The 25,713-nt window shown below is 40.4% G+C and overlaps 3 protein-coding genes and 1 long non-coding RNA gene across 5 annotated transcripts in view; 2 read left to right on the forward strand and 2 right to left on the reverse strand.

Moving 5' to 3' along the window:
- Positions 1-11,623, reverse strand: LOC143362973 (uncharacterized). Its single transcript, XM_076803537.1, has 6 exons — positions 11,189-11,623; positions 9,772-9,927; positions 3,320-3,564; positions 2,949-3,238; positions 2,562-2,871; positions 1-2,470 (listed from the first exon to the last, which is right to left on the reverse strand). Exons 1-6 carry the CDS (start codon positions 11,327-11,329, stop codon positions 2,191-2,193), a joined length of 1,422 nt encoding a protein of 473 aa, XP_076659652.1. The 5' UTR covers positions 11,330-11,623; the 3' UTR covers positions 1-2,190.
- On the forward strand, positions 6,854-8,711 carry LOC143362718 (uncharacterized). Its single transcript, XR_013083689.1, has 2 exons — positions 6,854-7,004; positions 7,070-8,711. It is a non-coding gene; the product is annotated as an uncharacterized LOC143362718 (long non-coding RNA).
- A 463-nt stretch (positions 11,624-12,086) lies between the features above and the next one.
- Positions 12,087-12,707, reverse strand: LOC143363022 (uncharacterized). Its single transcript, XM_076803597.1, has 3 exons — positions 12,681-12,707; positions 12,528-12,613; positions 12,087-12,305 (listed from the first exon to the last, which is right to left on the reverse strand). The coding sequence occupies exons 1-3, from the start codon at positions 12,705-12,707 to the stop codon at positions 12,110-12,112; spliced, it is 309 nt and encodes a 102-aa protein (XP_076659712.1). The 3' UTR covers positions 12,087-12,109.
- An 868-nt stretch (positions 12,708-13,575) lies between these two features.
- Positions 13,576-25,713, forward strand: part of Atg16 (Autophagy-related 16) — a 444,558-nt gene continuing 432,420 nt past the window's right edge. The window contains exons 1-9 of one of the 2 annotated variants that reach the window (XM_076803544.1): positions 13,576-13,643; positions 13,740-14,063; positions 14,230-14,488; positions 14,600-14,762; positions 14,845-14,933; positions 16,293-16,346; positions 17,299-17,440; positions 20,083-20,188; positions 22,018-22,160. In XM_076803544.1, the coding sequence (XP_076659659.1) occupies positions 13,934-14,063; positions 14,230-14,488; positions 14,600-14,762; positions 14,845-14,933; positions 16,293-16,346; positions 17,299-17,440; positions 20,083-20,188; positions 22,018-22,160 (1,086 nt within the window). In that variant the 5' untranslated portion in view covers positions 13,576-13,643; positions 13,740-13,933. The other variant, XM_076803545.1, reaches the window with a different exon arrangement.

Below are 25,713 nucleotides of genomic sequence, written 5' to 3' on the forward strand. Positions count from 1 at the left end.
TGCTTGTGAATTTCATAACAGATTACGTGTCCCCCAGTCAGTCAGGCTATGTAACAAATTTCGCGTTGCAATTAAAGTTGCAATTAAATTCAGCGGTTAGTGCATAGAACTCGAGGTGCAAGTTTTTGCTCGGCGTTCCATCGCGAAGTTAATCTAACTACGTATAACCACGTGAAAAGAGTTTTCGTAATTATGTAAGACAGGCCGGCATTTTCATCTTTCTGTTTTCCTTTTCTCGTCGCTGCATTAATTAAACCGCTATAAACAACAGTACCTCGTCGCGCACGAGCACACGAACAGTTTTTCTTTCAAAATTACATGCAAAGTTTTCTCTTTTTTATTCCTTTTTCCTTCGCCCCTTCATTTTTTCCTTGTAACAATCGCAACTATTGTCGATTAAATTCTATATTGCACTAGCTATAATTATATAAAATATATAATCTAACGGTAGGCTTAGCTTTTTTTTTCTCTTTTGAAGTATACCCTTTTAGGCACAGTCATTCCGGAAATAGTTTGGATTCGAACAGAAGCCGGAAGTGGTGGTCTGTATGTATGTGAGGAAGCAGGAGGCACGGCAGTCGGCTGTAACAGTCGGTCTCGTACAGACTATTTTGTGGTTCTATTTTATAGACGAAAGGAAACGCTGTAAAAGCGATCTCAACGAAGTCACTGGAAGAAACAGTTTGTTCACAATGCAGGGGTTCTTCTGTGGTCAGACACTTGACAAACGAAGAACATCATTCGACAATACTGCACTCTATCGTTTCGCGTACAAACAAAGAAAGTGTATATACAATTATTGTCGCCTAAAATTTGATTAATATTCGAAAAAAAAAAACGAGAAGAGTTCTTCCTTTTGTCTTTCTCTACGAATCGTGTGATCGTCAATCGAATCTACAACAACTGGAAGAAAAGTCCGAGAATGATTAGAATTAATGTACGCTTCGTAACATACACGGTTTGTATAAACACTCGTGCATTATGCGTCGTGTATGAACAGAATCTTACGCATCCCTGGTTAAGTACATGCAGATACTTCAGGTACCAACGAGAAATGTAACGAAAAAACAGTAATTCAAAGAAAGAAAGAAAGAGAGAGAGAGAGAGAGAGAGAAACAAAAGATTTAATTGCCCTAAATTGTTTCGAAATATAAACATTTGCGCTGCATGCATCGGTAATATTTTCAACACTTACACTATACCACAGTGAAAACTACACGTTCGGTATTAGAAATTGATAATGCGGCTAATAATATGTTGCCTCCAAAGATAAACTTCGAGTTTCACTTATAGAAAACTAAGCAGAAAAAAAAAGGAAAAAAATCACATGATCGAAATATACTCTTAACTTTAATACGCTTTATATGTGGCTGGTATAATCATCCAATAATAAATGATTTTAACAATATAAAATATTCGTATACTTCTATTTTAAACAAACATCTTAGTCGAATAGGTTTCAGCAAATAATTTCCTACAATCGCAACAATCGTTTTAGCATTATTCAAGAAAGGAAACAATTACTTCGAAACAGTGAATTCTCCAGACGTTGGTACAAAGTGATAAAAAAAGAAAAAAAATACGATAGCATTGAGAACAAACCTGTACATCGAATAGCGGATACTGCTAATGATTAAAAATGGCGGGAAGCTAGCTATGTAGGAACGTATACTATTAAGTATAATCACATTTAAATACTGACGCAATAGTGGAGTTCCTTACCATATAATCAATATCGCGTCAATACCTAAATATTTTATGAATAACGTATGTCTTAATTCAGATACATACATGCGGGACGCACAGTAGTACTTCCACGAATCCCGTCGAGTTTCTTATTTTCCTGATATGTTGCATAATGCGAAAAATATTGTTCTCTGTTCCGCTCTAACGGCGACGGCAAACAAATATCTTTGTTCACTGATAACGGGGCACGAGGTTCGATACCGAGGCAAAAAGAAAAAAACAAAATCTTCGTCGGCGGCTTTCAAAGAACTACGTCACTCTCACCGATGTTTGTACATACAACGAGCATACTACTGTGCATCTCTCCTTAATAAATCAGTACATATTCATTACAATCACAATATGCATGACATCCTATGCAAAAAGTTCTGGTCGAAGTGGAGTGGAGAACTTGTACTATGGTAAGACACGAATCGATGGTACATATTGACAGGGGGGATAATTCTAGCTGCATAATCCCGAAGGATCGACAAGTCCGCGCGCAATCAGCTCCGCCGTCGCTGGGTCGCCGGCCTGTTTGCCGCTCGAGTGCTGCGGAGGAGTTTGCTGCGCGTGAGGTTCGAAATGGGAACGAACGTGAAACATAAATTCAGCCTTATCCGTGAAATCTGTACGGCACATCAGGCAGAAATGCCTTTCCGAGGCGTACGGTTGCGGCGGCGCCGCGGATCCCGGGAAATACGGTGCTGCGTGTTGCGGTGGAGCCGACGCTTCCAAATGGGATCTACGAAAAAAAGCATTTGCAAACAATCAAACACAATACAGAACACCGAAATCATACAACACGATCTCGACACTTTCGAAAGAAAAATTACCGAGCATGCTGCATCCATTCTTCTCTCGTAGCCAGTGCTCGACCACACAATTCGCACGCCCAACTGACTGGCTCCTCTTTTAGCTTGTGTATAGTATCCGGACGAGACTGTTGTTGTTGTTGTTGTTGTTGCTGCTGCTGCTGCTGTTGTTGCTGTTGTTGGGCCTGCTGTTGTTGTTGCTGTTGCTGGGCCTGTTGCTGTTGTTGATCCGAATTCGGTACAGTCGGCGTAGAAAGCGGCGCTACCCCCGGTCTGTGTCTAAGTTTGTTCATATGAATAACTAGCTTATCCCTACGCGCAAACGCTTTTCCTGTAAAGCGATAAAAATCGTAAGTCCAACGAAATTTCAACGCATAGATTAGCTGAAATGTATCAAAATATACTGACCACAAACTTCGCAGGAGTACGGCTTCTCTCCGGTATGAATACGCATATGAATAACAAGTTTGTCTTTACGGGCCAGTCCTTTGCCGCAAACGGTGCAAGCGAACGCTTTAGTCGCGGGTTCACCCGTATTAGTAGCTTTAGACGCAAATCCCGGACGAGAAGGTACATTGTTTGTCGTTCTTAAAGGCTGGTTCACCGACGGAGCCCTGCTCCCGAATTGCTGATCCATCGCGCCAGGAAACGGGGCCATCACTCCGCCAGGGCGCATCGCTGCGGAGTAATCTGGAGACCTATTTAAAGTTCATTCGATGGCGATAACGTTTTCATTGTACAAGTTTTAATAACTTCGCGAGTGATCTCAATTTACTCACCACGTTCCAATCGAACGAAGCACCCGCACACCGTCGTCGTAGCCAAGGCCATCGTCGGGCAACGTGAACGTAGGATTAGGAGTTTGAGGTGTTGCAGGCGGGCCGGGTCCTGCGAGTCTCGCTTGTGCAGCTTGTTGTGCCATGTGTTGCTGCACTGCAGCATGGGCCACCGCGTGCGCCTCTACATAAGCGGATCGCTGCTGTTGCTGCTGGCTACCATTAGACATCTTGTCTTTGTCCGCGCCCTATTAATCGTTTATTCCTTCTTACATCGTACCGTCTACACCGACGTCTCGGCTACAGTTTACAGAGCAACTCGGCGAACACGCTCCGAGGTATATTATTAGAATTATATTCCACGGGTTACGTTACCTCTGTTACACGGACAAACGTAACATCTCCACCCCTGTTATCTAATCGTTGCAACTGAATGCACAAATCAATCAAAATTGGATTTTAAAACTCTGTCTGGCAAATGTTGAAATGAAACTAATTCGAAACATATATCCCGTGCCGCATAGTCAGATACAATAAACAAGAGATATATGATAACAAAGGTGAACAAGTTACACGGTGAAGTTAAATTTGCAGAAACTAGCATCGAGAAAACATTTCGCGAAAGTTTGTGTCACTCTGTACACGTAAGTTTCGTAACTGTGCTACAATTGGAATTAGCATTCATCCGTAATCAGGGAGTACAACGAGTTACGGTTAAGGAGAGATAACGTTTTTCATTTCAAGTACCGTTTCTAAAAACACGAGATTTAAATGGTCAATTAGCTTCGGGTACGATGAACGTTGAAATTACAAGAAAAAAAAAAAAAAGAAAAGAAGCTTTTTCATTGGAATTTTTTTTTTTAAACGTGGACAGAATCACATTCGCGGCACAATCGAGCGAAACAAAAATAACAGTCTGAGAACAATAGTAACAGCGTTTGCTGCGTGTGTGTGTGTGTGTAGCCTCTCTTGTAATGCATCGCTGTTGCTACAAAATCGTGGCCCTACACCAGCGAACAATATTTCGCGATATTTCTATCAACTCGCGAACAAAAGCGTAACGGCTTCGGAGCCAATATGGGAAAACGATTAATCACGGGGACAGAAGCGAGCGGAGCGCGCACGAAGGCGCATTCTGTGCCAAATATCTGTTAACGATAATCGATATTTAGGAGAAACAGAGCATCGCGGATTCACACTCCGCGGAAAAAAACTTGTGCGCTTCTCGAAACTGATCGTGGACCACGAACATGTTTTGCGGAAGAATTTCCTGCAATTACAACCGCAAACGTAAATCGGTGTAAACAACCGGTCGTGTACAGCAAAATCGTTTGCACAACGAAATTCTATTTACAAGCCTCCGATAATGGTCGTGCGAGCTGCCGCGATCGAACGAGTTCGTTCGACGAGTAAAAAATTGGTGAAACGTTCCAGAAACTTTCCGGAAACGAGCGAAACAAACGATAAATTCATCCACGTGACGATCGATCGCAGAGGCGACGTATCGCCGCATCGAAGATCATCGTATCGCCGGGAAACATCACGGAAGCCTGTATCGCCGGAGACAACGAATACATAAAAGACAAGAACTTTCGAAGAAGCCGAAAAGATCTTTCGAAGCAGACTCCTCCGTCAAGGTCCTCCTGGAGAGAACGATGACCGAAAAGAGAGACAAAGGAAGACAGACAGACAGACAGAGGGAGATGGAGAGGGGCGAGAGAGAGAAAGAGCGAGCGCGCAAGCGAGAGGGAGAGAGACAGAGAGAGAGAGAGAGAGAGAGAGAGAGAGAGAGAGAGGGGTAGAGCGAGAGACGGGTCGAAGGGAAGGGAAGAAGGGTCGGGTGGAGGAACACGGAGATAGAAGGAGCTCGGCGTACAAAGCCAGACACGATCATTCCCACAGATGACGGGAAAAGTTATCGGGCTATTTTTGCGCTCACATACCTACACTTTGACAGGATGCAGACGAAGAGGAAAAACGCAACCTCCAATTAACAGGGACGGTCGGACGTCCTGGAGGAACGCGATATCACTGACGATGTCACAAGCGATTGTACAGCACGTCACTTTGTCCTGGTTCCCATGGCTGTGGTGATCGCCGAACTGGGTGAAAAAAATCGGGACTACAAGGGTCCGGTTCGTCTGGGTGATCCGGCTGGTTCGCGATGCACACCGGGACACCGATTCGCGGTCCGGCTAGGTTCGACCGGCCTTTTCAGGAGGATTATTGGCCGGCACGCGCGCTCTTTCTTTTCGCGACGCCACGAAAGAATCTCGCGTTTTACGGGGCAACCGGAGTGTGTCCCGTGGAGCTAGCCGCCGATTCCCGGCGCGGGAGGATGTAAGGACAAAGAGACGAAAAAACCGCCTGGCGGGCAAGCAGAGGGGATAGCCGCGAGAGAGAGGGAGACACAGGGATGGAAGGAGAGCAGGGAGCCGGGGTAACTCTGAGAGAGCAAGAGAGCGCGAAGAGAGAGAGAGAGAGAGAGAGAGAGAGAGAGAGAGAGAGAGAGAGAGAGAGACAGAGAAAGACGAGGGTACACGAGGGAAGAACAGAGCTAGCCAATCACGGGAAAGGGGGAGAAGGAGACACGGCTAAGAAAGCAGAGACAGAAAGAGACGAAATAGCCGGTGACACACGAATGCAGCGCGGCGTAACGATATCGAGTGGAGGTCCCCGCGGAATGCACCGTGGTGGCGCAGCCGGGCCTTCGAGCGAGGGAAAAACAGTGATACCGCCGGGCCAACAAAACGGTGTAGACAGAGATGGACCCCAGAATCAGGAAGAGGGAACGTGCTTGGCAACGGCTATGCAGAGAAATCGTCGCGTAATCGTTCGTACACGATGCACGAGGTTACCGGGTTTACAATGACGAAGGAGCAAGGTCGACGGCGACAGGGTGGCACGGCCACTGAATGACACTGAACCGAAAAGGAAGAGAAAAAAAGAAGGAATGAATAAAGGATCAGGAGAAGCGATACGGTGGACGAGACACAGCGCGGTGCAACGATATCGAATGGTGATCCCCGCGGAACGTATCGCGGCCAGCGCGACGTCGAGAGCGAGAGGGAGAAAGGGGAAACCGGGGGAGGGGGGAGGGGGATAGGGGGATAAAGGGTGGATCGGCAAGGAGGGCCCGACGAAGGGAGAAAAGGAAGGAAGGAAAGAAAGATAGGGAAGCCCTAGAGAGACAGGTATGCGCGCGAAGAGACCGTGTATACCTTGCGTCTCGTGTACACAGACTACCGTGTGACTCGGCTGCCGGATACACACAATGACGGAAGAGAACAGCGTAACAGTAGTCGACGGCGGCGTCGGCGGCGGCGGCGGCGGTGGCGGCGACGGCGGCGGCGGCAGCGGCAGCGGCGCTCTGCAGTGCGTCGGCCCGCTGACCTTGACACTGACATTGACTGAGCGAGCGAGAGAGACGAAACGGGGGACGTGCATATCGTCCGACGATACGCGCGATTAACCGAAACTAAACGCGAGACGATACATCGCGTCGGGAGTCCTATGAACGGGCAAGGGACGAGACAGTCGGAAAGAGATAGAAGGAGAGAAAGAGAGACAGAGACAGAGACAGAGAGAGAGAGAGAGAGAGAGAGATATAAAAAGAGAGCCTGCTCGAGGCTCTTTGCTCGACCCGGTCCCCTCGTCGGATTGAACGCGGGATCAACGATGAACCGGGGTAACGAGAGACTTCGTCGAGACCGTTTACGACGTTTATTCGAAAGTCTAGAAACAGGTTTTCAGAGATGCAGACCTGTGGCTCGGCTCCTCGTTGCACCTGTGCCCGGGACAAGAAGATCCAAGGGGTCAACCAGAAGGGGTGGGGATCGAACGATCTTGGATTGGGGAGCGACGAGACACTTGGAGCGAGAGAGAAAAATGGAAATGCTGTGAGAAGGAGGGAACAGCTTAAAAGGTGAGAGAAGAGGTGAGCAGTGAGACGAAGAGAGAGAGAGAGAGAGAGAGAGAGAGGAGGAGTGAAAGAGGGAGAAAGAGAGAGAGAACGCGAGTCTCGATGGTATTGAAGGAAAGGGAAAGAAAGAGGGGACTAGGCGAGACGTCGAAGAAAAGGAGAACTGACTTTCGCTTTCTGTGCGCGACGCAGCCTAGCCGCGGAGCGTCGATCAATAGCGCCGCGACGGTTGCACACACACATACGTGCATGCACGGATATAAACCTACCATTCTCGGTGTGCTCTCGCATAATCCGTCTCTCTCTCTCTCTCACTCATTCTTGCCCTATCTAGTCATCCGTGGTGGTTATCTGTATATTACCCCCTCCATCCGTTGTCTCGACCGATGAGTCGCGTGTGTGAGGGTGAAATTATTGGGATCACGCTTCGTTGGACAACGGAGGGGTAGAGAGCGACAGAGAGGACCAAGGACCTCCAGCTACCGATCAGTAACGCCCCTTGTCCGTTCTGTCCTTGTTGCTTCTATTTCGCGGGCTTATCGCCTCCTTTTCTCGTCCTCGTGTTCGCCGCTTATCGAGCACCTACTACGAGCGGGATCAACGCGAGAAGGAAGGTAGAACGGAAACGCATAGGTGGTACACGACACGAGCGCGTGTCGCGTAAAGGGCTTTTTACGCGGGGCTCGAAATGTGGAACTCGTGTCGGCCACCCATTCGACGCATAAACTCACTTTAACGCGTCGTGTCGGAAATTGCCGCGCGAGTTTATGAGCTTGTAAAGAGTCACACCGGTACTTCCTAGGATACATACGAGCGACTCGGATAACCTGGTTCCTCGGCTATACGTGTCCGGCTTGTATGACGATAAATTCCTCCTCTGCCACCCGCTTCACCGCCCCGTCCGACCGAAACCAAAAAAAGAAAAATGAGCAACCTCACCGTATCGCGATACGCGCGCAGCTTTATGTCAGGACTTTTAATGCACCTTTATTAAGCGCCGCTGTCGCCTCCATTTGTACCGCACTTGTTCCCAGTCGTAAAGCACGTGGCTTCGCGGAGTTTAAACGTGTCTGATGTCTCGTGAAATCAATTAGAAGCAAATAAACTGGTACCCCCGTAAACAGTTCGCGCTATGAATTGCACGTCCGCCACTATATTTAGCGGTAAGCTTATGAATAATTTCACTGTCCCTTGGTTATCGAATGTTTCAATCGTATTATTCAAATGGAATATATGCATATACTCGCTCGGAATAATTGGCGAATTTACATTCAGCGCTGCGCATAATTGGATTCTTGAGGTGCGATGCAAACAAGAAACATTGGAAAATTCAATTACCTTCGCGCGCGCATCTTTTATTTGTTTTATCGCACGTCGCACCGTTACATATAATATTCAATTTTTTAATCTCACAAATATGACTGGCGAGTTATATTCGTGTACGAGCTTCAATAGAGAACGTATCTGTTATGTTATTTTATATTTGCCGCCTATTCAATAAATTTTACTGTTTATTTCTATAGTACTTAGAAGTTTGCGTTGCAATTAACACCTACGTACTATAACTTTTATATACAAGGACCGGATTGACTGTAAATTCCCTGTTTATTCGGGAAAGTAATAGCTTGAGAACGTTTGATTTAAGAGCATATTTATAGAAATTTGTATCGCACACATCGGTAAAATTGATGCTGTATAGATATTTTTACAATATACGATAAAATAATGGCCACATTAAAAATTGTATATATTTGATAAAAACGAAATATATATTATTTATTTAATAGGTTTAGCAACAACGTATATCGCGTAACAATTCATTGATATCCCTCCTTTTTATTTTTGCTCATTTATGCAATACGAAAGGAATGTTCGAAATCTTGAAAATTGTTGGTTTTCCAGACGTGTAAAATAAAGTGTTAACCTTTTTTCCATTAAATTATAACGGCTAAACTAACAAATCGATGAAAATAAGTTTTTAAATGCTTCTAGTGAAAACATACGAGAACCTAATAAAAATTATTTCAGTTGAAAAAGATTTTTTTTTCACCATTTATTATGCAATTGTTTTAAATAAATGTAATGTTTTCATAGCAGGGGAAAATTTAAAAATTTGGGAGAAAATTAGAATGTAGTCCAAATTTCCTCTTTACGGACCGTTTTTAAAAATGCAAACATTTTGAAATTGGCGAAATGAAAATTATTTTAAATGAACGCTACACCACGATATATGTTCCGCCTCGTACGGCCAATGCATGACGCGAAGCGCGGTACGAGCAGCGACCGGCGGTTATACCTGCCGTTTATATACCATGTTTGCGACTGCACAGGATTTAATACCGTTGTAAATTATTGTGAAAACTCACTCTTTGACGATAACATTGATTGGTGGAAGCGTTTACTACCACTGTTTCATTGGAAAATGATGCGATAGAGTAAATAGCATTAGAGTAAATGCTAATGAAAATATATAAAATGAACACAAATTATTCTGCTAGTAATAAAAATATAGCAAAAATAAATTTCCACTCACCTGGTTCACTGATGCAGCAAGGTGCTTCAAACTATCCGCATAATTTTTTAACACTGTGTCCGTGGTCATGCAGCTCACACGAAACTCATAAAACATATCCAGTTTATACACGCATCTCTGGCAGATATTATTTGGTAGTCCATCTTCTTTAGTTATCTGCAATTGATTAAATATTTCAGTGTGTTGCTGGTAAAAAAAGAGGCGAAATATCATTTCGTTCCTACTTATCATATACTTGTTAGTGCTTTATTTTTAATCGATTATCATTATTCCAGTTTATCATCAACTATTACTACATTATTTTATTTTTAATTATGTGTTGTTTTATTCAGCATTTGAAACTCAAAAATTCTTTCACGTTGACAAATGAAACATAAACATGTATATTAATAAATAGTACGCATCATAAATATTTATTGCACAAGGGCCCCCTCTTTGACATAGATGAATGGGAACAAAAGAATTACTCCAAAGTGTTAAAAAATGTAAATACACAAAATACAATATTTTTGTTAAGAAATTTTATGAGAAACATTAATTCTTTATATAATTCTGGATAAGTGAGCATAATTCTTCCAGACACGTCTTTGTCCAACACCAAAGAAAATACTGGGAACATTGTGTATATTGTTCCATACGCCACCATTAAAAATCCCTGATACAGAGATACTGACGATAAATAAACAACAGCAGAAGATACAGTTTGCATAGTTGAAATGAATTGAATTGACTTAAAGCAGCGGATCGTTTGTAACTTCTTCGCCCATACACCAGTAAAAGAATTTCAAAATGTACAACAGCATGCACGAAATTGAATGTAGCTTTATTGTATAAAAATAAATTTAAAATGTACTATTTATCGTAGTATAACTTGAAATAAAAATGGCATAAGTCCCAAAACATAGGTTTTAAGCCACTATTCCAGAAATTTCCAAAATAGTAAACCAGGTTGCATAATACAAAAATACATTCAGCATTCATACAAAACTAGGTGAATATTAATTTATCAGAAAGTTAAATATTAATTTTATTCGATTAAAATCTCAAATCTTATACGGGCATGCAATATAAATAACACAATAAGTTTTATATAACGTTAACAAGCATGGGTTTAAATTTAAATGCCTATCAATACGCCTTTATAGTAAGTCTGTACTATATTCCGAATTTCAGTCCCTTTCATTAAAACTTTAATACATTATAGTACAAAACACGTTACTAATCCTTGAACAGTTGCATTTATAGCAATATGAGGTATATGTATTTACATTTCTGTAACTAATAATAATGGTGAAAATATTGGTGCTATGAAGGATTGATTTCTGCATTGATTATATAAATGTATAATACAGATTAGTAGAATTCAAACCGAATGGAAAGATTATTAGTAGCACCAGAATGAAAGTATTTGACTCACCACAGTAGGTATACAGGAACGTATTTTGAATAGTAAAGCCCTTTGCTCGCCTTCTTTATCGAAGATTTGGAGTTGGTGATTGCTCTTCAGTGCACAAAGTCTGCACAACTCGGCGAAATTGAAATCTTCGTTCATAGCCATTACCTCAAATCGCGGTTAAACACAAGCGTTCAATGATTGGATAGGTTACGTCGACCGTGACCGTACTTCTTCCCGTAATTCTTTTCCTTATTATAGGTCACCGTCGGCGCAACACAAACTTACTATTGGCTGGAATATGTTAGCAAACAAAAATTGATTCAGTACCGACGAATTTGAACAAATACGAATCCTTAACAAAACTAAACTAAGAATCATTTGATCAAGACATTTGTAGCCTTCCCTGTCGCTACTGTTGTCCAGCATGAACGATGCCTGGCTCCACATTGCGCGACATGCAACCTAATCTACAAGGGACCGAATGAATTAATAAAACAACGTATCTGTCGGTAAAACAGTTGAACGTAGTGAAAATGAAGTATACGGAATATTCAGTTCTTGCTAATACGACTAAATTTGCGAAGTATCGGTAACATTAGGCGCGACACTGAAATGGTACGGGGGCTTTTTGGACCCCCTGAGGCCAAGATAAAAATGCCCATAAGATGCAATATTTATAGTGATCTTAAAAGCCTGTGCTGCTTACAAGTAGCGGATAATGTCGAACTAATAGTTGCGCACTTGGAATTTTCGTTAGTATTGTATAGTAGAATGTAAGACTTGCCAGATGTATGATTTAGGATTTAGAATCACATTTCAATTGGAAATCAAGACATAAGTCATTAATTTACTCTATTTATTACTTGGTCAACTTATTGTAAGACATAAAAAGTGCAGTTGAACGATGCTGGTATTTGATAGCGAACTAAGTGTTTGTAATTATCATCGTAATAATGACAGTCCATCGAAGGCTTCTTCTAGTTCTTCCCTCAGCCCAAAAACGGCTAATGTGAGAATTGCTCTATTCCGGCCCCAAGATTCACGAACGGCATGCGTCCCAATTGCTGTGTACTTTACTTCTTCTTTAAGATATTTTAAATGCTTGTGATCATATCCCTTTAAGATTATTATTGTTTTTCTGTTATTACAGAATAGGTTAGATGTATTATGTGCATTTCACAATTTCCCTTATTCGTAGCATAAGATTAACCCTCGTATGGCAGAACTAGAGTCCATTTTGAATCAGTATTATATATGTCCATTTCAATTCTAATTTTCTAGTAGCGAGGTTAAAGACGACCGCCTTGCGAGGGTTAAAGAACGAACAAACGTTTTTCAGAAATTCTGAAATCATTCGTACCCTTTTTGCATCCATACTTCAAGAAATTGAGATTTCACGTTATCCATATCCAAGATCGCAAAAAGTGCGATCAAACCTTGTGCTATCTAAAATTAATGACCTAAGAATATTTATTGTAACAATTGTAGTAGACATATCTGGTATTATTCTTACTAGTGCTGCTGCAGTTCCTTGATTCATTTGTATATCAGTATTTAAAACGGAGTAAAACAAATAATCTGATGGTCCAGCAAAAGATACGTCGTCGGTATTAAGTTTTTTGGGATTTTTGTAAAATTGATCTTTCTGTTTTTTTATCATTTTACCGGGTTTTCTATAATCGAATTATACCATCTATGAATTTTAATGATATTTTAAATTCTATTTAGAAGCTGGGTTCTTCCAATGTAATTAAAATCTGTTATAGTATATTATATATTATAATATATAATGCAATAAAAATAATCTGGTTATTTATAGTCTGTTACCGACAAATTGACTTGTACCTGTTTTTACATCTTTGTGCATTTTTATTCCGATATTTCATTATAGTACAAACTCTTTAAACTTGAAAGATGTAAATGAACAATAATTTCTTCCTGCATTTCAACATCGGGTCTTGTCATCAGCTAAATAAATGCAACAGAAATTTTAAAATGGGTAACGAAGTTTTCACAATTTTAAAATCTATTTCCGAAAGGCGATATTCTTAGAATAATACGAGTTTTTGTAATAATTTTATTACATAATTTACAGAATGTAATTTTGTAAGAACTTCGTTTGTTGATTTTAATTTGCAAATTAAAAAAGAGCGGTTAATTGAAATTTGAATATATCTAACCTAGAATAAGTCGATTACGGCATGAAGAAGGGAACTGCTTTATCATCTGCAGCACGTTTCATTTTAATCTCTTCGAAAACATTTCATTCTTGTTATTTATGACTCTATTTATTCCTCGTATTAATTTATTCGCAATGTTTATGATAGAATATGTAACACATGAAATCCAAAAGCAACATTTTATCATTCGTTATCGACTGAAGTGAAGTTAGGGGACACAGATATTGCATACTCGCAAACAGACTATATCGATAGTCCGGACAACCGGCAATTTCAGGGTAACAGTATAGTGTTTGGTACGTTTAGGTTAGGGCAACTATTTTCATAATTAAAAATATTCGTGGAAGATCTAAATGACATGTGATTAATACAGTATTTTTCGATGTTGATAGTGATTTATGTTCGAATGTGACGTTGCTGATAATAACTAAATTCTTTCGTGGGAAATCAGTGTATGTTGAGAAGCGAGGATTGTCACAATATCCACCAACTGTTCTGTCAAATGATTTTTATGCGACTTTGATAAGCAAAGGCGAGAATAAGGAAAGACTACCAGTGCACCTACGATTTATTTAATACCGCGAAAATGGCTGCAAATGAACCAGGTCTATCGTCATATTCCAGAGAAGACAACAACTGGAGAAAAGATTTAATTTTACAACTCCAAGAGAGAAATAGAAGACAAACATATTGTTTTGCCGATCTCATTAGTTTACGTAAGTTTTCATAATTTATATACTTTCATATGATCGTCTTTGTAAATGGAATGTCTGCTATGAAAAATTTAGAATGATATTAATCTATAGGCGCACATCATTTTTGTTGTTTATAATGTAAAAAAATACCAACTTCAGAATCTGTTATGTTTCTTTCATATTGCAGACAACAGACTGTTTGAAAATGCAAACACATTACGTGGTGAAAACATTCAATTAACAATAGCTAATGAAACTCTTCGTCGTAATACATCCGGTGGAACCCCTATGTCCAGTGGAAATGCAGATCTTGAAGCCCGCCTTTTGAAGCAGGCTGAGGAATTAGCAACATTGCATAGAAGAAAAGGGGAACATACGCAGCAAATAGTAGATCTTAATAATAAATTACAAGAAATGACAAAGGAACTACAAATGAAGGAAGCTGGGTATAGATTTTGTTGATATTTCTATGAATATTAAAGCAATGAATAGTCTCTATAACTATAATGCGAAAAATGCTTCTAATGCAGCATTAAAACAGTTACTAATATTTACAGCCTTGCTGAAACTATAGAGATCAACAAAAATTTACATACAGAAATAGTGAGTTGCCACAATAGAGAAAGAGAGTTGGAAGGTATTAATCAAATGCTGAAAGATGAACACCAGGCTCTGCAACTTGCTTTTGCATCTTTAGAGGAGAAACTTAGGAAAGCACAGGTATTTATTGGGCATGGATGAATTGTCTAAAACTGTTTACATTGAGCTTTGTTCTAATAAATTGAATTATGACCATTTTTAGGAAGAAAATCGTCAATTAATAGAACGCTTAATCAAGTATAAAACTCGAGACGCAGAGAAAGTGAATGAAGAAAATGATAATTTTTTGAAGTGAGTACTCATGTATATATATTTTTCTTCTTAGCTTTTTACTAATACATCTTCTTTCTTATAATTAACATTCTGTGTGTTCATATTTTTATATAATAATTGTAAATAGTGTGTCGTTTGTTTTTCTCTATTCCTGCTCATTTTCTTTTGTAGATTAGTACTTAATCTAGGTTTTAATTGTTGGAGTGTAAAGCAGTTAGAATATATGCTTGTAGATTTTAGTGTTGAAGTTAGTGTAGAATTTTAGTGTGGATGTGTAGTATTGAAATCTTTACTAATTTGACCTTTGAACAGTTTTCACTAACTTTATATAAAGCAATGAAAACATATAATGATGAAACTTGTTTAAGGATGTATATATTGTACTATAAAGTATAATGAAGTTTGTAGGAGAGATTTAAGAATTATTTGTCATGTTGCATTATCATCACTCTTATATTATAATTCATTATGAAGCTGATAAGCAAGTGATAAGAAGAACATGTGATTGATGTTATATAAATAGATTCAGGGTAAAAAATGAAATCTCGGCTTTATAAAAATTGGAGCCCATTTTATTATTTGTTGCATTATGCAATATAATTTTTGGTTTAATTAGCTTGCTGTGTCTTGTATTATTTTTGTGTCTGTATTGCATGCTTTTAAATTCATATGTTAAAGTTATAACATGATTACTGGTCAAAGAGTCTCATCATTTATATTTATATTTGTTTCATATATTTATTTATGTAAGATTCTTTTATCAGTGTTATCGTTTTATGTTATGCTTTTATCATGTTCCTTTAACAAAAGTAATATTTTGAGAATAATATTTTAGCAAGACGACCAACAACAATTCACAATTTACAATTCATTCTAATAAAATGTTTTGTGCTAAACTTTAATCATACGTTATTGTGAAACAATGACAAATTTTATACTATTTCCCTTGTTACTAATCTGATACAATGATGCATTAATTAAAAATCATAAATTTACGTTATTATTATTTTTTTTATACTAACTTGTGTTTTATGATTGATGGTATTTTTATGATGTATTTAAAAGTAGTTTTAAATTGTTGTGTGGATATTTTGACGGATGATTAGTTCAGTCTAATTGCGTCACATACCCATAATAAATTATTTCACAGTTGTGACATTTAAAAATTCACAATTTCATGTCTCATAGTCCATTTTCCATATAACTCAACACACATCGGTAATAATTGTTTAGACAACGTATACCGACAACGTTTGTTAATACTACTCATACAATGTTAAGATTTTCACAGAGATAAAAGAGAGAGAAACACGAGACTCTGTCGCTGTAGGGTTTTCCTGCACTAGCACATCACACTGCTTGACATTTTCGTTTCAGTGAGAGTTTTTCCAGTCCAACAGCCTTTTTGATGCATACCCTATCAAAGTTCGGGTAAGTCTTTTTAACAAGAGACGTGATAAAAATTACGCTTAACATACCATTTTGCAGCTTTTAGCGGTTCGCTAAACGTACCTGATTACGTATTTACACGCATCATTTTTATTTACGTTTGGTGTACAGCAGTGTGTCATATACTGTTACCAATAATGACGAATTAATGTTTACTGAAACATTATCTGTAAAAATGCTTAAAGGGCAGTTGTGCTTATCATTAAACGCATACACGGTATTGAAGCGAAGGTTCGAGCTCTTCAGTGTGGACGGTACTCATTACTTTAAGGAAAAAATGGTCCCCAACGCAGTCGACAGATTAGTGTCAGTAAAATTGTGTTTAAAATAAAAGAGCCATCACCTGGAATTTATTATGACTTCATACAAGTGACATAGTACAAAGAAGAATAGTAGGAAATCATGTGGTCTCCGAAATAAATAGCAAATGTAGCTCTTGTGTCCTGTAGGTACTTTAAAAGTATCATTTTTACGAGATACTTTATTAACTTAATTTAAAGTATTATTATAAAGTTACTATAGTTTGGGGCATAAAGGATGAAGCTATAGTACATTTAAAAATTGTTATGGCCTTGGTAGATAGGAATATCTCGGGTTTTCACATTCAGCTTAATGAGTATGACCGATTGCTGAAGTCTCGAGCTCTTCCATTCAATACGCTGTTCACATTAAAATGAATATTGCCATAACGATTGTCAAGCAGTCGGATAATGCAACTAATACGACACAACATCGACATTCCAATGAACAATTAATGAGTAACAGCAGCAAAGAGGCGGTCCCACTAATAGTTTTCTCTTGCATGAAGTATAACAATTGGATGATCCGTTCACAGACACCGACGTGTCATATGGGGTATTTATACGCGACGTGATGTCGGTATCGTTCACGATTTTTCTGTTGTTAATTTCTCTCGTGTCCGTTTGTTTTCCAGAAAGAGGCAAGCGAAGGTGCAAAAGGAGCTGGAGGACGCAGCTCGCGACACTCGACCCGTCAGTCCGGATCGTTCCAGTTTAAAAGAAGGAATCTTTAAGAGTCTTCCTACCGCTGTACCAACAAAAGTGTCCGCTACGTTTGTACGTTGACAAACTTTTAATTTATGACATATTTTATATATCCATATATACATAGAGATATATATATATATACGTATACGTTATGCTGTCGCTGTGGAAATTCTAGTACAAACGGTCCGTTGACTTGTTGTAACACAGAACTGCATGTTTTGTACGATTGAATAAGAAAAACTGTCGAGCGCGATGCGTGAACAACTAATCGAATTTGTATCGTGGAATTCACGCGAGTCTCTCTCTCTCGCTCTCTCTCTCACACACACTATCTCGCTCTCTTTCTGTTCTACACTATTATTATTAGCAGTTAGAGAGTAATTTCGGTCGAAGGAGGTAAAATCGCGAGTAGCTATACAATAGCTTTACGATAAACCTAATTTACGTAAGAGTTCAAATTTTAATACGGAGTTATTTTTATATGTACTGAAAAGAAATTGTTATTCCTACGGACTGCAGTCAATTAAGCTTTTTTCACAGGATGAAGTAAAAATTCGTAGATCGTTAACTATTTATTTTCATCTAGACGACGCGGATTTATGGTACCTATGACGTCTCTGGGATCATGTAATCATTTTCGCGACGTGATCGCTGGATAATTTATTTATTACTATAACTTATTGTTCAAACGCGACGTAATTCATACGTTCGTTCATTTCGGTACCGTGGCTTTAAATGAGTAAGCAACATTCCTGATTAAAAAGATTAGATTGACTGACGTACTATACATATTTTATTAAACCGCAGGGTGACGAAAGTATACGTTAAAGTTATACGCAAGAGTACTTATATATAATCTATATAAAGTATATAGGATCTTGTTGATACGTTTTTTGGACGATATTTCAGTATTTTTCATGGACATCAATGTAGCTTGTTAGTAAGGAATTGTATTTGTTTGTATTAAAGTATATACACCAGGACACGTGTCTTTTGGTTTAAGTTAATGTCTTGTACTTATTACGATGTTTGTGGGATTATAGTTGGTAGTCGAGTGCTTATTATTTTTCACGAGTCGTACACTTCTTCTCAGAGCATGGTACATTACTCGAGTATTAACGTATTCATCGCTGTACTGATTTATCGTTTAGTATTGCATTTATCAGATAATCTGTCATTCGTTATATTCCTGCTAACTATAATTAAGAGACACCTATTATTTGTAAGATATAAACTTTAATATACTATTTAAGTGCCACTTTAACTTAAGTATGCTTGTTTGGTGTTTACCATTATATCGATGTATTTAATACCTATTTATCTAAATATATATATATGCATATATACACATATGCATATATGCACATATATGTATATACATATACACAGTTTAGTCACAGTTGTTTTCAGTTCTCAAACTACTCGAGATCTAAAGAGAAACGATTATAAACATTGAAATACATTTTTCAGAAATATTGTATATTCTCTTTTGCCGTATTTTTCGAGCAGTCGACAACATGCATGTCTCCTTGATGTAATTTCGTTTAGACCACTCAGAGTTCAAAGTGTATTCACACGAAGCTGTTGGCACAATCTCAAAAAAAGAAAACTGAGTTCCACATGAAAAATACAGTGAAAATATAGAATAGAATATTGTCGATACGAGGTTTCTTTTTCGAAAGAGTTAATCGCGCGCCGTGCTCGATCATTATCCGCTTTATATTAAAATACTGCGGGGGCCGGAATGATCGAACACGTTTCACCGTTGCGTTTTTCGAACACGAATCCAACCGAAGCTAGACAATAATGGAAAAACACACGCGCCACGGTACGCCGAACGGCGCCCGTTCCCACAAAACCTCCATTGTGGATTTACTCGCAAATAAAGCCTCTTATGAAAAAATTTCATTCGAAATTTTCACCGTATTTTTTCATGTAGAAGCGCCTCGGTTTTCGTTGTACGTATCACCAGCCCCCGATGGTCGGCTGTACAAGCTTTCAAATCCTTTAGGCACGTAAAATATTTAGTTCGAACAAATGCAGACAAACCACGGGACACGCACGCACATATCCATACATACGTACACAGTATTAGTAGTTAATGTTTTGCAAAGAGGAAAATATTTGCATCATTAAAGTATTCTACATACGTAGCGCACATTACCCTCGAACCGCGGTCGATATACGGTCCGCGTAGGAAAATTCTAGACAGTACCGATTTATCGCAACATTTCGTGTGTTCTACTAACGATCATAACTATGCACGCAATACTTCACCGCCGCATTATCATCGCTATTTGTTGGTTCCCATTAACTCGTAAAATCTCCGGCGCATTTTTCCTAATGACCTCGAACGAGGTCGCCCGCCTGCGACGCAATATTAGCACAACGAATATCGTGAATCAACCACGTCGCTCGCGATAAAACATACAGAATAGTTGCAAAATTTTCCCTCCCACTCTCTGTCTCTCTCTCTCTCTCTCTCTCACTCACTCTCTATCTCTCTCTCTTTCTCTTTGGAAGCGAGTAGATCCGCGGCTCGCCTGAATTCTTAATTTCACTCCGGCCGGGTGTCCCCGGAAGTTATCGCGCGTGGAACTCCGGGCGGAAATTTTAATTCGATACGGCGGCGGTTGATACATTAACCGTTGCTTCCTGCATGCGCGAGTTTTTCAAAAGTTTATACGTCAAGCGTTTAATAACCCTTGCAGAACGCACACGACGGGGAAGTTTATGCGGCAAAGTGGTCTCCCGTCGAGAGGATCCTCGCCACCGGTGGAGCTGACAGGAAGGTGAAGCTCTGGAGCATTACAAAAGGTGATTAATTAAACAAAATCGTATCGTTAAAACAGTGACCCAGAATCGGACTGTTCCCGCGGCCCCGGGTACAACGCGCAATTAATCAACGATATCTCGAACCGCGACCCCCATTATGCGAGCGTCGCCTCCCTCGAGCCTCTAATCTATTTAGCGGCGGTCGTTATTACTCATAAGCATAATAACCGGCAATAGAATCGAATTATCAAACGTCTCGGCGTCGTGTCGTAATTCCCCCCGAACTTCTAAACAATTTGCCCCGTCGATCCTGAGGGATCCAGGATGATCGATAACCGAATTAAAACACCCCCTCCACTCTCTCCCTCGCCGCGCGATCGTTTGCCGATTCAATGTTAGCTCGAGATAATTCAATGGATAATCATTTTGTTGCGTTTAACGGGGGCCGGGCCGGGGCTCGGCAATAAAGTGATATGAAAGTCAGTTTCGAACTTCATTAAAACTTGCCATAATGAAGTAATTAAAACTTTGTTAGCATCCCCTCCGTCCCCGTTCATGAATACAAATACGCGGCGCCAGACATCTGGTTCTGTTACGGGGGGACGAAAGAAGGATTTACTCGGGGAACGGTTCGGCCGGAGGAATCAATTCGCCGGGATTGCTATAACGATCCGTTAGACGGATCATTCGTTACGACGTTTGGCTATTAGGCGTCTGTTCCAGTTTAATCGATCCGAGCGTTATTGTGCATAGCGCGGAGATAGCACGTTGCGTCTACGATTAACGTGTTACTGTAAATAATCTAGTAGACGATGATACGAACGCCATTGTTATAAATAATCTAGTAGCTCCCTAGGGAATATTAGGTAGAGCCAGCAGTCGGTTTGTAGGTGACACGCAACTTACGATCTATGTACAGTACTTTCTTCCTTTCCAGGAAATCAGGACATCATCCGCCTCGCATCTCAATTTGACACGATCACGGTACTATTTAAGAATGAAAATTATCGGGCACCTACAGACTGATCGAGGACAAGCGACCCTATATTTCTGGGTCCACAATTTCTTCCACGAAGTGCCATCTTTGATCTGCTAGATCTAGTAGAGCTAGAAGTCCAACCCTTGCCGTTCATTTTGTAGATCCTCGGCAACTGACGAGATCTCTGTGCCTGCCTGCCAAGTTATAAGCTGGCAAAGTCGTTTAGCGGGGCCGGCGGATGCACGCGTGTCGTGACGTCTCGCGAAAGGCTCTTTTCCACCCACTTAATGAAGTATGTTAACGAATCAACAGGTTACTTGGGTGGAATTCGCGCTCGCTATCGCACGGGCGAGCATAGAGCCCGCCTATTAAAGGCCTGCCCGGCTGGCAGAAACATTTTCCCCGGGTATATGGGGAAACGATCGCGCGCGTTATAACGTGCCTGAATGTAATCCCCTCGCCGCGTTGCAAATTGGATGAAACATCCGTCCTTATTGTACCGGTTATATCCGCTTAACTTGCCCTTTCCCGTGTCTCCTCGCGTGTTCGCCCTCACGGATCCACCCTTTTCTCAACACCGGCCTCCGACATTGTCTCCCGTCCTCCCCCTTTTCGAAATCTAGTTGCTCTCTCTCTCTCTTTCTCTCTCGTCGTTTCATCCGCCCCTATTGCACGTGCCCGGTTCGTTGACATTCCGCATTAAGCTAAATGAAATTTAATTTGGTCCGGCAGCTCCACCGGGGAAAAAAAGGATCGACAGTGTATACACGACCGCGTTAGACGAGATCGAGGTCCGAGCAATGCCATTGTGAATGATAAGAGCATCGGTGTTCTCTTTTTTTCTCGTCTTTTTTCGAGCTGTCCGTTTGATACGAAATATATTCGGTTTCAGGTGCGCCGGAGAGCAAAGGCATCCTCGTCGGCAGCAACGCGGGAGTGATGTCTGTCGATTTCGATTCAACGGGAACGCTGATCCTTGGGGCATCGAACGATTACGCCAGCCGGGTGTGGACTGTCAGCGATCTACGTCTAAAGGTGAATGACAAACTTTGCATGTTTCCTCGTTTCGCACGGAAATTTATCGATTTATCGAGCCCGCTCCGTCGCCCCGGAGTTAATACTCTCGGAATCTGTCCGAATATTTACCACAGCGTTAATCTTTCTATTCGCTGCGAAAAAAAAAAGAAAGAAGTGACGGGTGGAGATCCTAAAGGGGATGCTTTAATAGGTCAACCGGGAGATCTGAGAGCAGACGATTTTAAAGTAGTCCTTGTAATGTTTTAAAGATAAGAGAACTTTAACATTTTGCTGACCGGCGGTTCCGAGCCGAGACCAGCTCATGCAGTCAGAATCTTCATTTGAAGGTCGAAGCCTTAGGTTTTAACAATTTTAGCTTGAACTAGGAATAACTGTAAGCACCTACCTAAAGTATACTCCTAAATTAAGTGGACACCCTTTGGAAACTAATAAGTTTTTTTAAATTGGAAAAAATGACTTTAGTTCTTTTGGAGATTTTAGAAAGATTACTTTAATACTGCAGTATTCACTGCACCTGTATATGCAATGAGTAGACTGCGGATTTTATGCATTTATAGCAAAAATGGGTGGGTGTTATTTCAAACAATAAAGGATTAAAACAACTCAACACTGCCAATATATTTCTTACAATTTAAAGGAACTATTAAAGAAAGGAATAAATTCCTACTTGGCTCCTATGTCTTGCAATCAATGCAAACGATTTTTATTTTGCATAAAGATCCGCAGTCTAATAATGAGTGTATACACACAACGAGCAATATTACCTGCAGAGTTGTTAAATGTATATTCGCAACTCCCAAGCAACTATACTTCATAAAAGACCAATGATTAAACCCTTATGAGGTCCTCCCTAAAGTTCTGCATTTTTCTCAGATACCGTTAAGTATTGAAGACTATATCGAATGTTTTAAACAAGTTAAAGAAACTTGATATTTTCAATTATCGCGCGTTACAGTAGCGAAAGATAGTGTACGGAAATTTGTTTCGGGTCACGAGAGACCCCAGTTTACCGCGTTAACAGCGTTAACAGTCTTCAAGCCACCATCACTGATGGTATTAGCAAACTGATGTTGCTTTTAACTTCGTCAATTTTTGGAAGTGAATTTTGCGAACTTGTTGCTTGAAATAATTGATTTATAGCAAACTGATTTGGCCTTTAACTTCGTCAATTTTTGGAAGTATATTTCTCGAACTTGTCGCTTGAAATAATTGACGTATAGCAAACTGATTTGGCCTTTAACTTCGTCAATTTTTAGAAGTGAATTTCTCGAACTTGTCGCTTGAAATAATTGATGTATAGCAAACTGATTTGGCCTTTCACTTCGTCAATTTTTGGAAGTGAATTTTTCGAACTCATCGCTTGATGTAATTGATGTAACAGCAAACTGATTTTGCCTTTCACTTGGTCAATTTTTAGAAGTATATTTCTCGAACTTGTCGCTTGAAATAATTGACGTATAGCAAACTGATTTGGCCTTTAACTTCGTCAATTTTTAGAAGTGAATTTCTCGAACTTGTGGCTTGAAATAATTGACGTATAGCAAACTGATTTTGCCTTTCACTTGCTCAATTTTTAGAAGTATATTTCTCGAACTTGTCGCTTGAAATAATTGATGTATAGCAAACTGATTTTGCCCGTAACACTAGGTTTACGGAGCATTAAAAGTGAGTATTTTACATTACTTTATAAAAATGAGAAGAATGTGTCTATCCAAATTTTCAGCCATTTTTTAAATAATATATACCTAAGGAAATAAGTTTGTTGAGTAATTCCACGTAGATGGATCTTCACAATCTCAATAATCGTAAATTAATAATATTAGAATCCGTCATTTTGACGGGTCCCGTAAACCTGGTGTTAACTTCGTCAATTTTTAGAAGTGAATTTCTCGAACTTATGGCTTGAAATAATTGATGTATAGCAAACTGATTTTGCCTTTAACTTGGTCAATTTTTGGAAATGAATTTTTCGGAACTCACCGCTCGATATAATTGAAACGAACAGATTTGCACACTGATTTTGTCTCGAACTAATTTTTCGACCTCGTTGGAGCCACCGCGAAGAAACGCCAGCAACTGTGTAGTTTCTTTCCCTGTGAACTCGTTGTCTGCAGTTTCTAAAGCCCGGCCAAGCGGCGTTAGATCACCGCTGTCCAAAGTTAGTTCTCGGACTTAGGGCTGTTCTCTGGTCGGTTAGGCAGCGTGCACCGTTTTTGCAAGGAGGGTCCGAAGACAGATCGCGAGTCAACGGAGCACTTTCACCGCGGTGGTTTTACGTTAACGTTTATCGTTTAATTCCGTCCGGGGGGCGTGGTCGAACCGTCGGAGAAAGTTATAGTATTATTATCCGAAGAATTCATTTTGACGAGCGTTTACGTCTCGGCGTTAGTTCGGGTAATGGCGGTTTTACCGTGTACGGTACATTGAGCAAAAGCGGACGTGGTAGGAGGAGGAGGAGGAGGTGGAGGAAAAGAAAGAAAAAAAAAGGACGGAGAATTTGCATCGAGGAGGAGCAAGCGACCGAGAAAGCATGGTAACGAGGCGTACTTACTTTCCCGCCATGAAAATATGATTGGCTCCGCGGACACGTCGTAGGAAGTGTATAAACAGATGCCTCTCGCAAAACGCGCATTAAATTACAGGGTCATTTCGAGGCGAGGCGAGACGATCCGCGAATCTAGCGGCAGCACTAGAATATGAAATTTATCGTCACCTTCTTCCACGACCTATTACCGGCCGGTCCGTGTAAATCCGACAGCCAGGATCGTAAACCTAATGACGATTCGCAAGAAGCTCCACGGCTGGATATCGTTCCGTGAAATCACACGGGGACTCTTCTTCCTCTCCGTTTCGCTTTGGAAAAAAGCCCCCCCCTCTCTCTCTCTCTCTCTCTCTTCCTCTCTCTTTCGAGAGATGCTTTCTAGTTTCGTAATCTTCGACGGAAGAATAATACTGTCTCCTCTCGCCGATGATATCGATATTCCCTCATCTAAAGTTCGTCCCAGTTTTGTTCTTCTCCAATATCGGGAGGGGACGAAAAGTTTCGCGGTTGTCTTCCTCGCGGTAGCCGGCCTTTCTTTTTCCCTTTTGTGTTTCTTTCGGAAGACCACTCGCTCGATGCCGGAAAGTCATCGGAAGAAGAATTTTTTTCCTCCGTACAGGAAACGAAACTTTCCGGCCCCTTCTCGCGTACGGATGAACTTGAAGACGTGGCATGCGAAAGTGTAATCAACGGACGATCGATCGCTTCGGAGTGTTTATAGTTCTTGTAATTTACCAGTTTCTCAAAATCGGGAAGACGTTTCACGTCCCAGGTGAAAAGTCGAAATTCGTCTTGGCTCTCGGCGCGACGAGATCAGAAACGTGACGGGATAAAACAACCCCTCGACGATTGTTGCCAGACTTCAAAGGGAATCGGGTTCGAACGCCCGGAGTCTCCATAGTTCGTCGGTTTTACTATACTTTGAAACTGCTTCCGGTCTCCCGGCCTCGTTAAAATGTTACATCTGTAACGTCGCTGTTTTACTTTTGCCGTCGCCTGCTTATCCGT

The sequence above is a fragment of the Halictus rubicundus genome, chromosome 18 (genome assembly GCF_050948215.1).
Source record: "Halictus rubicundus isolate RS-2024b chromosome 18, iyHalRubi1_principal, whole genome shotgun sequence".
Taxonomy (NCBI): Eukaryota; Metazoa; Arthropoda; class Insecta; order Hymenoptera; family Halictidae; genus Halictus; species Halictus rubicundus.

Excerpts from the sequence above, each read along its gene's own strand:
- LOC143362973 (XM_076803537.1), bottom strand. The coding sequence starts at position 11,329 with ATGGCTATGAACGAAGATTTCAATTTCGCCGAGTTGTGCAGACTTTGT. Across the intron at positions 3,239-3,319 it reads CTTCGTTCGATTGGAACGTG|GTCTCCAGATTACTCCGCAG; the intron begins GTGAGTAAATTG and ends AACTTTAAATAG. Across the intron at positions 2,872-2,948 it reads GTACTCCTGCGAAGTTTGTG|GAAAAGCGTTTGCGCGTAGG; the intron begins GTCAGTATATTT and ends ATCGCTTTACAG.
- LOC143363022 (XM_076803597.1), bottom strand. The coding sequence starts at position 12,707 with ATGAATCAAGGAACTGCAGCAGCACTA. Across the intron at positions 12,614-12,680 it reads AAGGAACTGCAGCAGCACTA|ATAGCACAAGGTTTGATCGC; the intron begins GTAAGAATAATA and ends CATTAATTTTAG. Across the intron at positions 12,306-12,527 it reads GAAGTATGGATGCAAAAAGG|AAAAACAATAATAATCTTAA; the intron begins GTACGAATGATT and ends CTGTAATAACAG.